Here is a 17375-nt window from a genome sequence, read left to right on the forward strand (position 1 = left end):
TGGCTTTGTCCTTCTCTGACGATNTACCCATAGCGAGTGCAGGAAAAGCGAGAGCAGGAGGTGGGAGGAGGGTAAGACACATCGTGTCGTGTTGGACCCTGATTCAGAGAGGAAAACTCGCGCACCAGCCACCCATGATGTGAGCGCGCCGATCCCAGCCCCAACTGTACAGTAGCACCTTGACACTTTGGACAGCTCCAGATCCATTGTCTGGCAGCTTCCACCCAACCACCATGAAGCTCGTCTGCTTGGCCTGCACGGATGAGTTTGACGGGAGCCGTGCACTTGCCACTCACAAAGCCAGGTGATGCTATTATTTCCATTATCTTTCACACTAGTTAATGCAAATAGCCAATCATTTCCTTCATCAAGAGAGGAGCCACCAGAGTTCATTTAGTATGATGTTGACAGTTATAAAGGTTGATTATCTACATGAAGTTCCATGATCTATAGCACATTTTGTGCTGGCTGTCAAGTGTGACACCTCAATAGCAATATCCCTATTAGTGTTGAACTGATACATGATACCTCTTGCTTTGCACACATACTTGGGGTAGTCATTAACTGTTCATCCATTATGATTCAGATAATCGAGGCAATAATCGGGTACCCATATGCAATAATTGCGGCCGGTAATGGCAGATAATGTCGGAATTGATGAGCTAATAATTAGTTATATAAAGTAAGTAATGCCTGAGCCTCTACATCCGCAACACCTTCAATGCAGGCTCAAAACCACACCCTTTCTTCCCAAAGTCAGCCAGTTCGGCACGCAAAGACTTAAGATGGATCAATAAGCAGAGGGATCATAACAATGAGATAGCCACTCACCATAGTATAGTCAAGCTGCTCGCCATCCGTGCCGCCTTGACGCGCCGCATCATACTCCGCCTTGCATTCGTCTCGCATCCACAGATACATCTGCGCCTGCTGGTGCGCATATGCCTTATGTCCCAGTGAAAGCCCAGTGCACCCCGCAGCATTTTCCCATCCCTTACGGAGACTGTCAAACCCACGTACAGAGTGGCGGAACTCAGCGCATAGGATGTTTACGGCTTCATTGTGCCGCGTCTTCTCCGCGCGTGTCCGCTGCCACTGCGTGCACTCCGCTAGAGGTGCAATGTTAGCGCGCCCACTGAGTTAACATAACTACTGCACCTACCTGATCGCAACCATTCAGGATCATGCTCAGCCGTCGCCGATGGCTCCTCAGGTTGCGCTGATGAAGTGTCTTCTTGTTTCCGCTTTCGGGCGCTCGTTCGCTTCTTCGGCGCATCTGCCGGTATCTCGAAAACGGACCAGATCCAGGATCTGGACTGCTTGCTTTCGCCGTTCGTCCGCGCCGCGCGAAGGTCGCTGATTAAGAGGTCCTTCTGTTTGTTGATGAGCTTCAGACACGATGACATGTCCGAGCCTGAGGAAGCGCCTTGTGGATCTAGAATGCGGCGCAAAGTGTTGATGCACCCAACATTGTGGTTATAGCGGTCCGCGAGACGTCGCGAAAGTTCACGCGATTTTGAGATCTTGGTATTCGCACGGGTATGCTCCTTCGTTCCCTGCGCGTGCGTCTCCTTGCTATCAAGGAAAGCGGAAGCATGACGGACAGACTGTCGGACTTCTTCAAGTTGATCGAAGGCAAGCCCAACTCGAATTTTGAGCTCGTATGTCGCGAGGAGGTTGAGGCTGTAGTGCTCAATCTCTGATGCATTGAAGTCCGAAGGAAGGCCAAGCACTTCTTGCGCTTCCCTGCTCTCTTTGTCGTTGTCATCGTCTTCAGGAGCGTTGATGCGCACTCACCGCGCCTGCCGCCCGCCGCAGTGTGGGCACCGCTCTCGAGCTCAGACCACCCCGACGCGGACTCCCTGTCGGATACTGCGCCCTGACGCGTGCCCCGCGCGGCCCCGAGCCTCCCAGAGGGCCGCCTGGGCGCCCACGCACTACCCCCATTCGCTACCCGCGACGCGAGCAAGGTGAACCGCGATAAGCGGCCCCAACCGAGAGCGCCAAGCCCTGCCAAGCATCGGGGTTCGAGGGCAGTACGAAACGCCCGATACGCTCGTCGGGGATCGCGACGCATACGCCCCCGCCCACCAATCACACCGCGCGGCCCCGACAGCCTAGGCAAGGCCGGTAGAGCGCGGCCCCCGTAGGGGCCCGATCGTCGCACCCGTCGCGCCGTGCGCGACGGGTGCATCTTTCATTTCTTATCCTTCCCGTACGGCTCCGGCCCCTCCTGTATATACGCGGGCCCCGAGCACCGGGAAATGCACTTTCTCTTACCCCTTCAGAGCTCAAGTTTGCGTTTGTGCCCGTGTCTGCGACTGCGACTGCGACTGCGTTCGCGAACCTCCCCGACAGCGCCCTTACGCCCTCGACCACGTCAATTACAGTGAGTACTTCTCAGAAGTCATCGCGCACTGGTACCCCGCCCCGCGTCGCATCCCCCAACTAGCGTCCGCGCAATCCCCTACCCCCGGGTCAGGAGCGATAAGCTCGCTCGACCCCCGCCGTCCCCCGCGCATCCGCGTTCGTAGGGAACTCGGGATCGTACTCGGAAACCCCCCGCACACACAAGTCACTTCTCGGGTCTCGTCCTCTCGGCCCATCGACCCTGGCGTCCTAGCGGCCGTTACGGGAGGCTTGAGTGCATCAGCGTCCAGGGCTATGACATCTGACTCGCTGTCAGTCGGTGGATGTAGAAGCGGCATCAGCTTCCGCTGAGCAGATCGCCATTGCTTGAGCTTCTCGTTGAAGGCAGCAATTGCGACGGGGATCATCTCCGTAGCCTCGTCTGTCAGCCCGTTGTCTTCGCGCCGTAGTGCTTTGTGTGTGCGTAACTTGAACCTAGGACCAGTGATCAGTAGCGAGTAAGTGTACGGTGCGACAGGCGAGGACGTACCAATCACCATCAAGTTCAATCCCGGTCTTGATGAACTGCGCCGCACATTGGCGGAGTTCGGCGGCGGCAGCGTCAGTGTTCTTGTTCTTGCCGCTCTTGTGGATCTCGATGAGGCTTTCAAACGCACTCTGGCGTGTAGGAACTGTGCCAAAGAGCTAGATCAACGAGGAGAACAAACATAAAAGAACGAAAACGTACATTGTGATCGATCAAGGACGTACACGCTGTGTGCGAAAGCAGCTTCCTTTTCACGGAAGTTGCTCGGCGTCGGCGCTTGCGTATGGATGTCCAGCTTTACCCATTCATTGACCTTCTCCGGACCCCCAAGAGCGGTCAGACTGGCCAGGTATGCCGTCGTTTGATGCTGGCCCGCATAGGCCTCCTTGAGCTTCTTCGCAAGATAAGGCTGAGCACGGTTCCGGCTCATTTCACAGGTAGATCCGTCAAAACCCGGGCCCGCACCTGTGGATCCGGCTCTCCCGGGTGTAGGTCATCCGTGTCGCCGGATAGCCACGGTTCCAGGTACCATGTCACGATCTGGTACCATCCGGGGCATGATCTGACACGGATCCTATGTCCATTATCGTCCATTACATCAATGAAATTGAAAGCTAAACACATATACTAGTGTACAGAATCGATTCACAAGGGCACGCACCATTGAGCACGTGAATTCATTCAGATCTATAAGTACAAAACCGTATACAGCCCAGGCACGAGAAGGAGCTTAGCAGGCGAGTTGAATCGCCCTCAGTCAGCAGTACTACAAGGCTATCTAGTCTAGTTACTAGTAAGCCTACTTATCATCGCCTTCGGCATCCGACGACCACAGTGCCTCGCCATCCGAGTCATCATCACCACTGCCGCATGACGAGCAGTCAACTGTCTTGAGAGAAGGCATATCAGAGCGGCCCCCATCGGAGTCAGAGTCGGCGTCAGCAGCAGCACGACGAGCCCACTTCGGCGTCGTCGGCGTCTTCGGCGCGTGCTGAGGAACGACCGGTTTGGAGGCTAGGAGGGGTACGCCAAGGCTTGGAGCAACGGGCGTGGTTCCGGCTCGTTCTGACGGCGGCGCTGTGTCGGACTGAACGTCCGCAGCCTGGTGCTCCAGAAGAGAAAGGCGGTGCAGTTCGTTCGCAAGACCGTTGCCGGCATGGGCGAGAGTCTGCACTACCGGAGGGCGGAATCGACGGGGTGGCTCGAGGGGGCTCTGCATGGGTAGGTCGGAAAGATCGAGGTCGGTGGTGTCAAAGATAGACTACACAGGTGTCAGTATGTGTGATATAGCGGTCTCAGAAGCCAGATCGGACATACCTTGGGAAAGTTCACATGTAGCCATCCTACAAACTCGGCGAGTTCGTCATCGGCTCGCTCGAATGGGTGCAGCTCGCTTGCGGTCTCGATCAAACGGTCGGTGAACAGCTCGAAGTCGCTGGCGCCGAGGCGGCCGAGGGCGAAGGCACGGTAGGTCAAGACAACGTCAAGCAGCAGCTCAAACTGCGCCTGCGTTGCCTCGCACTGAGATGTGAGCGGGCCGTGCACGATCTCGATCCACCCATCGATGCGCTCCGTCGTGACGCTACTGACGTCGTCGGTGGGGAGAATGAGCTGTAAATTATTGTAAGTAATCATCAACGCCGCGAGACAACGCGTGCAACGAATACACTCACGGTCAGAGCGTAGGTGGTTCCATAGATGAGTAGCACAACCGCGGGCATGACGTCGTCATGCGGGGAGCGAACATATGAGGTGTCAGGGCGCAGGTACAGGTCGGAACCATCCATGGCTGTCGTGATGAGCGGGCGGATGGGGTAGCTGTAGCGTACTGGGGCTGTGGGGTCGCAGATCGGTACCGAGTGGCTTATGATCCTGGCAGAGAGCCAATGCACGTATATATACATTTTGCTGGGCCCCTATGACGCCATCCGTGCGCACATGCAACATTGTTCTTCAAGGCGGCCGCCGTTTCACGATAGAACAATCCAATAGGTACGCTGTATTGGAAATCCAACGATATGTAGGGAATGGCAGGGATACATCCACAGATACTTTGGGTGGTATCTGTATCCTTATCCTCCAAAATCCTTATCCCTGGCAAGGATAAGGATTTTTGCAAAAATCCTATCCTTGTGCAGATAATCCTTGTAGTTAGGGATATTTTCATTGATATAGCACTATATCATCACACCCATGGGCTGCATTATGTTCTATTGAGTGTCAGAACCCTTAATAAACCTCAATGCAGCCACTCAAACAACTCTACACCCAGTTTAAGGCATTTCTCTACCTTCATAAGGAGTACAAAGTATCCCTGCTAGGGGTACGGATTTTTGAGGATTTGCTTTTTGAGTATCTGTATCCGTATCCTCATGGATAATCCCTGTAAATCCTTGCAAGGATACATATCCTTGCCATTGCCTAACAATATGCTGACTATGAAGCAGGTGCACCCTGTAGTGCAGTGTGAATGCACGCATCGGGCAGCGGGCTGCCCTCCTCGTGTCCCCGTTCAGTATCCAGAGCTCTCCGCTCTGTACAAGATTGTGCGAGGCGAAAACCCCCCCCCCCGATCTGTCTCTGCAAGCGTCGGAATTGATGTCGGGCATAAGCGTAAGGCGTGTACACTGTGGGCGCCTAGCAGATTGGTCGGCCTGGAGTCACGTAACACAGAGGTCTATGGTGGACTAGCTAGAGGACGACGCACCACAGCGAGTTGGCGAGGCTGTTGACGAGGTCTCTGGACAAGAAATGCAGGGAGTGTCGTGCAGAACTGGTCTGTGCGTCCGCGCTCACTGTCAGCTTCTTCGTGGGGAAGCCTGTCAAGGTAGGCGCCATTGTAGCTGAGCTTGTTCGTCGCTTCCCCCTCTCCTTTCCCTGCTCTTGCCACGTCAACATGCACAAGTACACGTCCGAAGGCCTCGACGACCTTATTGGTATGTAAACAGGTCCATTTTCGGTCCGCTATCTACTGCAAAGCGGCCTTGGCATTGACACTAGGCCTTCAGGTGCTCTGCGAACACCCTCAACCCATTGCACAACACATGCGACCTCGCACATCGCGGACAGATCGTCCCATGGGTCCTCAGGTACAATCTACATGCGTAGTCTGCGAGGCAGCTTACTGATGTGATGTCCAGACATCGTACCCGCGCACGGGCAGCAGAATGGACAGTCAGCGCCCTGTAATGGGCGCTTTGCGCGCCATTACCTCGCTTACATAATCATACTGTACACGTCCGTCGCGCGTCCTCGACGCGTTCCTTGTCTTTGCAACGCCAGTACTACGCGGCCCTCACGCCTAATCTCACTCTTTGACCCTCTGAGCGACCGCCGCGCGCCTCGTCTCGTCCGTCTCGCGCCGCCGCGCATTACACGCCCATGGGACCTCCTCCCGCTGTCGCTATCAATCTGAGGCAAGTCTCCGTGAGGAAACACCGTGCCCGTGTGGCCTAACTCAGCACAGTCATATCCCGGTCATATCCCGACACCATCCGAGCCAGGGAAAGCTGCAGGGCGGATAAAAGGATGGCTTGGACGTATGAACACAGTCAGTGCATCTCCATCTCCCCATCCTACTCGATCCACTGAAGCACCATGTCTCAGAGCCAGTCCACGAAGCGCAGTCGCGAGTCCGCGCCTGTGGATGCGACGTCTTCTCCAGTCCCCGTTGCCACTACTCAGTCTCGCGTCCATGCCCGCCCACGGATCTCCGACGTCGCTAGCCCTCCGAAGAAGAGGCTCAAGGACACGGCAGACGTTTCCTCCGATGCCGACGAAGGCGGCGCCGAGGCTAGCGGCGGCGACGAAGCCACGGATGGTGGTATAAAGGCCGTCGTTTTGGTTGCCCGCCATGCCCGCCGCCCTCGTCTCGTGTCCGCGGAAGAGAAGCGGCGCCGCTTCAAGGAGAAGTACGCTGGCATGACGCCCGAGCAGATCCTCGGTGAGTACCTCCTTCGTTTTGTCTTGATTTTCCATGCTGACATGTTTACCTGCTTAGCGACCGTCTCCGAGGGGTGGAGATCGAGTGTATATACGCACTACCGCCCCCCACAGATTATCCCTGGGCCAAACGGAACCTCTACCTACCGGTTCGTCTGCAAGAAGTATGTGATATTTTATTACTACTCTTAGCGCCCCTTCACTGACTGCCCATCAGGTACCCGTCCAAGCACGTTGATCGTGCTGACTCCGAGGATTCCACCGGGAATCTGCGGAGGCATGCCGACTGCTGCGACCCCGACGAGCCCCCTGAGTCCGATCTGCTATCGATCTACGCCCACGGGGTCACGTACACAGCTGAGCGGATGCGACTCCTTCTCGCGCTCTGGTGCGCTCGCCGCCACCGTCCGTACGTGATCGTCGAAGATCCAGAGATCAAGGAGGTTTTCCGGATGCTGTATGCACGTGTGTACATCTCCTCCCGTACCACCGTCTCCTGCGACGTCAAGGTCCTTCATCGCGACATGAAACTGGGGTTAATGACGCTCCTTGCTGTAAGTGTTACCTCTAAACTATAGTATCCAGACTTACAAATTCTAACTGTCCTATCCTTGCAGGGCCTCTCGTGCCGTCTGCATCTCTGCGTAGATGGCTGGACGTCACCTAATGTCCTCTCATTTCTTGGAATAACTGTCCATTGGCACTGGGATGGGGAAATTCGTCATGTCATACTTGATTTTGTCCGGTATGATGCTTCTCTCGACTCGGAATGGTTCTGACTGCTGATGTCCGTGTTGGATAGCTTGACGAGTGCACATACCGGGGCATACCTTGCCGAGAAAGTCGTTGAATGCCTCAAAGAATACGGCATCGAGGAAAAGGTATTTTCTTGGTTTTAGTACCTACATGTGCGCGCCGCTGATGCTCTCTGGTCTCCAGGTGCTGGCTGTAACTTGCGACAACACAGAATCAAACACCGTCATGCTCCGGGAAATGTCAAAACTTGTGCCAGGGTTCCGGGGCCCGCAAGTTCGTGTCCGCTGCTTCGGACATGTTCTGAACCTTGTCGTGAAGGTCAGCACAGCGCATATACACTTTGACTTATGCTAATAATATTCTCCTGAAGGCCGTCTTGTCGCAGTTCACCGAGAAGAAGCGCGCCAGTAAGGATTCGGGCGATACTACGGAGGCAACAAATGCCGCACGCGAACTGGTGGGTCTGGACGACGGCGAGCCCGATGAAGACAACATTGACGAGAACGAGGATGAGGACAAGGACGACCACGAGGGTGATGCCTCGCGCGAGGCTGCGGACGCCGCGATCCTCGACACTCTCGACAACGACAACCCCGAGCTGGTCTTGACACACGCAGAGATCAGTGCCGGGCTTCTTGCATATGAGAAGGTCAGATAAATGTATGCATCCTGTCATCAGGACCGATGCTAACCGTTCGCTCTCCACGCACAGATCATGAAACTCTCCAAGAAAGTATGGAATAGTCCGACTATCCGCACAGAGCTCGCGCAGCTCTCCGCTGCTGCCGGCCTCGATTACGAGGTCCTTATACGACCTGTGAGCACGCGTTGGAACACCGTCACAGAGGTCATCGAGCGCGCGCTGGCTATGCGCGACGTCCTCGGTGATTTATGCGATAAAGTCCAGTTCAATCGCCGGGATGGCGCCCGCCTCAGACGCTTCATGCTTACCGACGAGGAGTGGCAACTCCTGGATCAACTCCATAGCCTGCTTGGGGTGCGTCTCCCCATTTTCTATGTCTTCCGTGACACATAGATGTTCTAACACTATTCACTTTGCAGCCCTTCCTCTTCGCAACCAACCAGATCTCGAGCAGCACCCGCGCTTTGGTGCACGAGGTTATACCGTACATCGACATCCTGACGGAGCATCTCGACGACTACACGGCTGACCTCCAACTCGCCCCGTCCGTGCGCGCGGCTGCGCAGCGCGGCCGCGTCGTACTCAACAAGTCCTACGAGCGCACTGATGAGTCGATCATCTATCGGATCGCGATGAGTTCGTATACAATTAGCTCTGTCTTCTGTTCGATTTGTGCATGCTAACCTGTTGTCCTCGCAGTTCTGCACCCTGCATACAAGACGCAATACTTCCGCGATCACCGGTGGGAAGAGGAGTGGATCAAGGAGGCCAAGACCATCATCCGGGAGGAGTGGGAGGCTAACTACAGGCCAGCCGACGACACAGAGGCCGCTCCGGCTGCCGGCGGCTCTGCGAAAGGATCCAACAGCACATCAATCACATCTGAGAAGGGTACCGCCTCTACGCAGAAGTCAAACGAGGTAAGCAGCGCGCGCTGTGTATTTGACTATGTATTCCACTGACACACGTCCACACGGGACACTAGGGGAAGGGCAAAGCGCGCGAGGACCAACCTCCCAGCGGTGCGAGCAACAAGACATCTGTCATACTGGAAGTATGTCTGACATGGCATTGCAATCGCAGGTTGCGCAGGCTCTTCCCTAGGAGGTTGACGAACCTTGTCGGCACCCCAATCACCATGGTTGAGGTCACTACTACGTACTCGTACGTGCCATGACTCCGTACCCGCCTCCGCCACCTCCATCTCTTGCCGAGGATGTAGACGAGAGCACGGATGACACAGTCGACAGCGAAGGCGACAGTGACATGGAGACGCACCTGCAGAGTGTCGTGGACAAGGCCATTGACAGTATGTGATTGTACGCGTGTGTTTTTGTTTTGTCCCGTGGTCATGCTTTTCCCCCCTCTCCTTTGCATGTGATCTTCTACGCACCTGACTCTATCTATCTGCTATTGTTCGCGTCTGCTATTGTTCTATTTGTCATTGTTCTTTTTACCGCTATTGTCCCTCCCCGCTATTGTCCTCATTCACTATTGTTCACTCCTTATTGTTCATCTCAAAATAAACCACATACTCTCGCCGAGCATATTTCTTATTGTCTCACCAGAACAATTACTCTGTCTCCACTTTATTGTTCTCTTGCGTACTACTATTTTGAATCATTCCCGCACATACATTATATAAGGCTGTGAAGCCACCCCAAAATGGAATAAGCCCCTTTCACCTGAACCATCACCTGCACATTTTGATCTCAGCGTTAAGTCTAAGTTTGTACTAGCACTGCAAAAGGCAGGATCTAGTTTTGCGCATAAGGGACCTAACGAACGGGTCTACGACTTATTGCGCTGCTTAGCTTTGACACTGATCTCATTATTACCTGGTCACTACCCATTCTGTTCACCGCTCGCCGCGCTATACATTGCGCTCACTCACACACACATCCACACACACAAACAAATATAAATAACCCTTCACACTACTTCCCGAACAACTGAATTGTTACCTGACTGCGTCCCAGACCGGTACATTCAGGTGGAGGTTATTCTAGTGAATTAACTTTCACGCACGTCACATCCAAGAAGCCTACTGGCACAGGACGCCTCAGCGTGCAGGCATCAGCAAATGCAGTGCATCTTTATCAGCCATCCCCCTCGTGCGCGTACTGACGGTGTACCGTAGGCATTGTTCGCTTCCGTCTCCAAGAACCGGAAGAGGACAAGTGCGTTCGATCCGCTTGAAGCTTACCTCGAGACGCCGCCCATCCCCTCCGTCGAGGAGCCACTCCATCACTGGAATCTCATCCTCGAGAGTTCGAGGGAGGACTCGCCTGACGCTGCCTTGGCACACATGGCCCTAGATTTCCTCTCCACCCCAGGTATGTATGCCAGCCGTCGTCAGTATGCTGCATTACTGACACCTCCATGCAGCTGCGTCGACCGACGTCGAGCGAGCCTTCTCGCGCGGGCACTTGACCGTGTCGCGGCTCCGCCACTCTCTGGGCGAGGACTCCGTGCGCGCAGGCACGGTTGTGGGCTCCTGGGCTCGTATCCCAGATCTACTCGACGAAGAGCTGCTTGCTAAGTCTCTCAAGCCTCCAGTGCCGCGTCCGGTCAAGAAAGCTGCAGCTACGGCGTCCTCGCGTGCTCAGGGTGGTCCGAAGAAGGATGTTGAGGTTCTTGTTATAGATTAGACTGTACTGACGCTACTCTAAGTGGCTCGCCGTGTCCGACCGTCTCTCAACAGCGTAGTTAGTCCCTCCTTCAACAGGAGTTCACGGTGGCTACCCTTCAACAGGGTCTCCTGTACTTGTTACACTGTAGTTACAGTGTTGTATGCTCTATTAGTCACTTTCCCTTCGCAATCTACGGTCCAATGACCTTGTCTCTGTCCCATGTTTCTGATACAACTGTGGGAGGATGTCTTCTTGCTCGGCACGAGTGTCTGCTTGCTCGGCGACCAGCGCTAAGCACTTACAAAATCTGTGCAGGATCTGTTTGATGTTATAATGATTCCTCGACAACACGGCCATCGTTCGACTTCGTATTTTGTATGCGCAGTCCGTACTTCATACGGAAGCTCCCTGTGCAATTTGAACGTGTTCCGTCCACAGGGGGACTCATTATACACATGTTTGCCTCGTCATTTGAAGTATATGTATTCCGGCTTTCCTGACAGCATTTCTGAACGCGGTTACATGGGGTTTATTGCGTCATGTTCGTGCTGAATCAATCTACATCCTCCCCACGTTTCGGAGGGTTTGGAGTGAAATTGATTTCGCGGCTCCCAAAGCAGGTCACCCGTGGGTGTCGGATCCAGGTGTCCCGGGTCCAGGTGATCCGGGGTCCCGGGTAGGCGCAGATCTAGGTATGGGCTTTTGACCCGGTCAATACCTGTGGGTTCGGATCCCGGTGAACCACGGGTCGACCCGGGCCCAGCCTTATCGCAAGATGACATCCTGTTCAAGTGGGTGTGAGATAGTAGCGGCAGGGGAATGGCGATATGCATACCAATCTTCTTGAGTTTCTCGCAGTTCCAGAAGTTGAAGAGATCATTGAGCGCGTCGTGCCGGGCCCCTGCAGTCATCTCGCGGGTGGGCAGACCTGCGATGTTGAGTTCTGCCCACGGCGTCTCGACACCCTCCCCGTGCGTCAACCCAAAGCCAGCAGTGTAGCACAGCGCGTACACAATCTGGCACAACTCCTTATGAGCGTGGCTGTGGAACTTCGGGAGACAGCAAAGGAGATCTTGTACTATCGGGACGAGCTTGGGGAAGTTGTCGCGGAAACGCGGGACAAGGTTGCGAAGGAACATGCAGATGACGTCATACGTGAACGCACGTTCAAGTAGTCCCTCCGTTCCTCGCAGCCCTCCTTGTAGAGCCAGATCCATGAGATGATAGCTACAGGCGCATGTTAGCTCCTCCGGTGAGGATTGAATAACTTGTAAGTGTACCGTTCACCCGTAATGAGATCCACAATTGCGCCCGAACGAAAGAAGACATGGCGGCAAGTCACAGCAACAATACCGCTAAGCTCCAGAAACCGAAACTTTCCCGGGCGCTGCGAGCGTGTGACAAGGAACCTGCTACATGTTTCCACCTGATGAAGTGGTTTAGCACTTACGGTACCGGCAGAAAGTTAGACTAAAGGCTTACCAGTTTAGTTGCATCGCCATCGTAGCACTTAGACACAATCTTGTGCATCAGTTCCGGGGTGACGAAGAAACCTTTGCCAGCAGCCAAACTGACGTTGTTGGGGTCGCTAAGCTTCTTGGCCTTCTTGTTGAGACTATGGTTTCCATCGCCGCCCAAGACGATGTGGTATATGTATCTGTGTGGCTGATGTGAGTGCGAGTCGGGCTCCGAAGGCGTTGACGTACCGTAAGTGCTCAGGTGTTTCTTTCCAATCATCAGGTAGGTTGAAGCCGGGAGACGGACACGTAACGCAGGGTACAGTGAGGTCTCCCTCAGGGCAGTTTGGAAGGGATAAGTTGTGGAAAATGCCTGCGCGCTTTGTCATTGTCAAATGCGCGTACAGGCGACTGACAATTCGAAACTCGCGGTAGCGATCCTGCATGAATACTGAGCTTCAGAACCGCAGACGGGCGTGGCGGAAACTCACCTTTGTATTGCGTGGAAAGGCGTTGTCGGAATTGCGAGCCATCCATCGCATGAAGTCATGCGTGCTGATCTTCGATGTCAGCCACAGTGTGTGCCAGCTACGCAGCAGGTTCGTTGTAAATCCGCTGTGAGGAGACATCCGCGTTGCAGGGAAGATCCGACTGCAAACAAGTTGCGCGATCGTCCCGGCACGGTCCGGGCAATGGCAGTAGTGGACCTTGCATTGATGGATTCCGTTCGTATGCCCTATAACGAAGTTTGCGGGCGTGGAGTTGGCCGAAAGATTGGTGCATCTCGTCCCGTTATGGCCCAGGTAGATTGTGTGGCCGAGTTCAGCGAGGTCGTGTCGAGTGTAGCGCAAACCGTTCCAGTGCTCAATCCAATGGAACCAACGAATTCGGTGGTCCTCGACGATGCACGTCTTACAGCGGGGAGCGTGATCTTCGCAGTCCGCACACCGATAGCGGGCTGGGGCGCTGCAAATACAGGGCTGAGTTGCCGGAGCCTCCCAAGTCAACATCTCCTCCCCAAGCATGCTGAAGTCGTCCTTCCACTCTTTCAAGATATCCGAGATGGTTTTCTTAAGGGGTATAAGATCAGTGCATTTATGAATTGTAAGATGTTACGCACCTGCTTCTTTCGTGCCTTCGCTGTCTTGGGCAACGGCGCATCCATGTCCACCCATTCGCCACCATCCCCCTCCACAGGTGTAGCAGCTTCACATGAGTGGCTCGCGGGGCAAGGGAGACCGTCGGTCATGGGCGTAGTCGTAACACTGAGATCCTCGGCCACTGGTTCGAGTCGAGCGCGCTTCGGTGACGGTGGAATCACATCGTAGAGAAGGTTCTGCTCGACCGGTCGCAGACGTCCGTCGGCCCCCAGGGCGGACGAAGTCTCCACCACCGTCAGACGAGCAGCCTGCTTCGGCGCGAACTTGACCTTTGAAGACTTGCCTCGCACCCGTCGGAAAGCAGACTTGCTCGCTGGTGGGGGCATGGCTAGGGCGTGGAGGGAGCGAGTGAGGCTAGGGCGCAAATGACGAGTGAGCAGAGGTTGGGAATAGAGGTGAGCCACATCCCTTAGCTTTGTACTGACGGGGCCCAAGCCCGGTGGCTCGCAGTGGCTAGTGCGAGCACAATGCAACCCTGTAGTGAAACACTCAAGCCACCGCATTATCTTGCGGGCTTAGTCTCCGCTTGGCCTATTGTCTAGGTGATGCGTCAGCGGCCTATACATTGCATATGGACAAAACTCTACGTAGTAACAGACAAAATACAGCTAATGTATTTACTCGACATCTCCCAGGAACGCGTGAGGTACGATAGGAGCACGTCCAGAGTACTCGAAGAACGTGTGTACGTAGAATGAGACAATACATTTCTCGATGTCCTCGATCTCGACATGACCAGTGGCCGTAGTGACCGGCGGGCTAGAAAAAATATCGTGCGGGCAAAGGGGCCACCGAACAACAACTCGGCGGAGTGCTTCGAGCGAAGCGGCGCATGCGAGGGAGACGTTTGCGGAGAGGCCGAGATGTGATCGTTTGGTGGGCAGGGAGCGGAGCTGGAAGAGGTCGTTTCCGTGGAACACGCCGGCCAGGAGTTCCTCGCGCAGTGGCTCGGCGTTGGGGTGTGCACGAGGAGGCACCAGAACACGCCAAACAGCATGGCTGACGCTCGAGACTCGAGTCTCTGCTATGGTGCAGCGGCACGTCCCCTCTCGACGGCGCATGAACGGTGCCTTACATTCTTGCCCTCTTGGTGCCGGACATGAACCCCAGCCGAGCTTCGGACGAACCACACGCCACACCGTGACCGCTGTGTTGGAGGTCATACGTACATCGATCATGTCGATCTGTTCGGTAACGCTAACTAGTCCACAGTGCTTCGGAGTCGATGGTGTCCGCTGCATGTACAACCTCGCACCGCTGGATGTGCAGATGTCGCCTCGCGAGAAACAAAGCTGTTTTGAAGAACTGGCGAACCTGTCTCCACCGGGCTACGGTGATATCCACTTCACTCGGTTTTGTCTCGAGCAAGCTAGGGAGGCCGCTCGCGAACGCACCGAAGCGGCCTCTGTCCCGCGTGTAGCACGTAGCGTCAGTGTGGGTGGCGGCGGCGTATTTCGCCTGCTACTTCCGAGTCCCGCGGTGACGCATCGCTCCGGACGCTCCGCCATGTCGCTTCCAGTCACTCCTCGTGCTCGCCGTGCTACTACAGGTAGTACACCAAAATCTGTGGGCCGCCCTGCACTGCCCAGGCGGGAGGTTACTATTTACATATATCTCTGCGTAAGTCTTAATGCTCGCCCTACGTAAACTACGCTGATCTTCATACAGGATGGCAAATCTCCTCTCGTCATCACAGCGGATGGCTTGTTCGACGACGGCCTCATCAAATTCCGTCTGAACCAAGACTCAATCAAGAATGCGCTTGCAAATCATCCGGACGGCCGCAATCGACTCCGGCTGCATATGTGGAGCCACGACCATCGCAAGTTTGTTCAGTGTCCTCGCAACGATACTCAGAATCTCCTACCGGGCGAAGGGCGTCTGTACCGCAAAGTTGGTGTCACAAACCTCGTCAACTTTGCAACCTACGAATCCCGAGTATTGCCGCCCAATTGCCGCACCATCCCATCCCTGAATAGCTACGCTGCAGCTACGTTCATGCGATACTCCTCGCCGCGGCCTTCTTCCCCGTCCTCTTCGGTTGCAGAGGCTGTCTCTGATGCCCCGACGTAAGGCTGCACATAGGTTGATCCATAGGTGATCTGGACCTGTACCTACAGGTATTTGCAGATCACAAGCCTTGATCTAGAACTGGCATTGATCCACATACCAGGTACCTGTGATCTAGTGACCTAGACCTGGTATCTGCAGGTCAACCTACATGTGATCTGTGTTTGTATGTGTCCTATTGTATGTAAAACAAATTACTATCCCAGGATATGATCAACACACCCATAAACACTACAACTGGCTTACCTTTCAGGTGTAGACTAACACACATTCCAAAACTTCAATATACCTTCATGATTCACAAATGGGGCTTGTGCAATGAGTGGAAAGACAATAAAAGACTAGGAAAAAATATGATAAACATATACCACAAACCAAAGTTACATGTGCATTCCTGAGATAGACAAGGCTTGTGCCCTGATACAATGCCTTGAAGTCTTCCAAATGGTTGTGCCAACATTGAGAAAATGTAATGTTTTATGTAGATTGTATATAATTCTGGACTTGTTCAAGCCACAACACCTGAGTAATGCTTGGGCTGTAGCTGGATATGTGAATTCTACTGCACTACACTACACATGATACATTTTCCTTACCAATCTACACTGTAGTCAGCTTATATTTTCAATATACAGATCATACAGGTCAGCTTTCTAGGTCAATGATTTCTGCCAGCTTTGATCTAGAGCTGGGGCTGATCTACATACTAGGTACCTAAACCCAGATGACCTGAACCCACAGGTTATTTTTGGGTCAGATCAGGTCAACCTATGCAGTGACCTGAACCTATGTGCAGCCTTATACAGGAAGAGGCGCAAGGCCTCCCAGATTCAGGACTTTCGTGCGAACGGGGAGTTGGACGACTCCGACGTGATCGAGCTCACCGATAGCGATGACGACGCAGTGCCTTACTCCAGCGGGGCTGGCTCCTCACGCTCTTTGACGTGTTCGGAGGTCATTATCTTATCCGATTCAGATTGACCGTCAGGTAATTGATTTGTCCCATTGTTGATCGTCATATATGTATATTACATCATGTAGTTCGTACTTTATACGGAAATTTAATGCAGACATAGCCCATCCTACGTCACGATACCCCTGTCGGTAGTTGATTATGCCTGTAATAGCTTATTGTGTCTCAGAGCTGGTGTGGCGCACCTTTAGAGACAAAGCGGAGTGCTGCGGTAGCGGAACGGTCACGGGACCGCGCTGGAGAACGCGTCCAGCATTGTCCTCTGATGGCTAGGGCAGCAGGGTGTAGCTATTGAACTACAGGGGCCGGCCTCGGATGCCCTCAAGCCACGACCTCACGTCCTTGTCAACCCCAACACAACGTCAAACTACACTATCAGACATTGACATTCCTACCACGCTCTCCCCACCTGGCCATGGTGCTGCCTTCAAAGTCTACGACTAAAGCAATGTCCTCAAAATCACGCTCGAAGCCGTACGAGTCCGACCCTGATGAAGAAGGCTCGTCCAGTGACAAATCTATCGGTCCCACACCTCCTCGCAAACGAATCTTCAAGCGACGAGTGGTCGAATCCGACGATGAATCCGACGACGAGTCAGGCGACGGGCCCTCCACCAAATCCACCCTGTCTACTGCTACTGTCCCCGCCGACACTCCCAAGCCGAGGAAGAAACGCGGCAAGGGTAAACCTAAAGTGGTAGAGCCCTTGATTTCCAATGGGGAGGATACTGGCCGCCCCAGTAAGGCCCCCGTGTGGAGTGGTGCACCGAGGCTCACGCTGCGGTGCAAGCCTACCTAATTTCGCAGTACAAGGACTGGAAAGCAAAGACGGAAGGCAAGGAGCG

General features: G+C 54.3%; 5 protein-coding genes across 5 annotated transcripts in view; 1 reads left to right on the forward strand and 4 right to left on the reverse strand.

The window, feature by feature from the left end:
- TRAVEDRAFT_123934 (uncharacterized protein) overlaps positions 1 to 1736 on the reverse strand; it is a gene marked incomplete at both ends in the record, with an annotated part of 2287 nt that extends 551 nt beyond the window's left edge. Inside the window, 2 exons of the mRNA XM_008040832.1 lie at positions 485 to 547; positions 1296 to 1736. Coding sequence (XP_008039023.1) covers positions 485 to 547; positions 1296 to 1736 — 504 coding nt within the window. The remainder of the gene's footprint in view (positions 1 to 484; positions 548 to 1295) is intronic.
- A 1959-nt stretch (positions 1737 to 3695) lies between these two features.
- TRAVEDRAFT_48134 (uncharacterized protein) lies at positions 3696 to 4683 on the reverse strand (the record flags this gene model as incomplete). Its single annotated transcript, XM_008040284.1, has 3 exons — positions 3696 to 4157; positions 4214 to 4507; positions 4570 to 4683. The coding sequence occupies 3 exons, from the start codon at positions 4681 to 4683 to the stop codon at positions 3696 to 3698; spliced, it is 870 nt and encodes a 289-aa protein (XP_008038475.1).
- Positions 4684 to 7819: 3136 nt separating this feature from the next.
- On the forward strand, positions 7820 to 9554 carry TRAVEDRAFT_20811 (uncharacterized protein; the record flags this gene model as incomplete). Its single annotated transcript, XM_008039954.1, has 6 exons — positions 7820 to 7912; positions 7965 to 8243; positions 8307 to 8411; positions 9128 to 9157; positions 9223 to 9291; positions 9453 to 9554. 6 exons carry the CDS (start codon positions 7820 to 7822, stop codon positions 9552 to 9554), a joined length of 678 nt encoding a protein of 225 aa, XP_008038145.1.
- A 2146-nt stretch (positions 9555 to 11700) lies between these two features.
- On the reverse strand, positions 11701 to 12045 carry TRAVEDRAFT_99010 (uncharacterized protein; the record flags this gene model as incomplete). The annotated part of the gene is made up of 1 exon (XM_008040833.1): positions 11701 to 12045. A coding segment is annotated over one exon (345 nt), but the record flags the coding sequence as incomplete, so codon positions are not given.
- Positions 12046 to 12146: 101 nt separating this feature from the next.
- Positions 12147 to 13391, reverse strand: TRAVEDRAFT_99510 (uncharacterized protein; the record flags this gene model as incomplete). The annotated part of the gene is made up of 4 exons (XM_008040834.1): positions 12147 to 12315; positions 12381 to 12527; positions 12577 to 12767; positions 12819 to 13391. Coding segments are annotated over 4 exons (1080 nt in total), but the record flags the coding sequence as incomplete, so codon positions are not given.
- Positions 13392 to 17375: the final 3984 nt, after the last annotated feature.

The sequence above is a fragment of the Trametes versicolor genome (assembly GCF_000271585.1).
Source record: "Trametes versicolor FP-101664 SS1 unplaced genomic scaffold TRAVEscaffold_6, whole genome shotgun sequence".
Taxonomy (NCBI): domain Eukaryota; kingdom Fungi; phylum Basidiomycota; class Agaricomycetes; order Polyporales; family Polyporaceae; genus Trametes; species Trametes versicolor.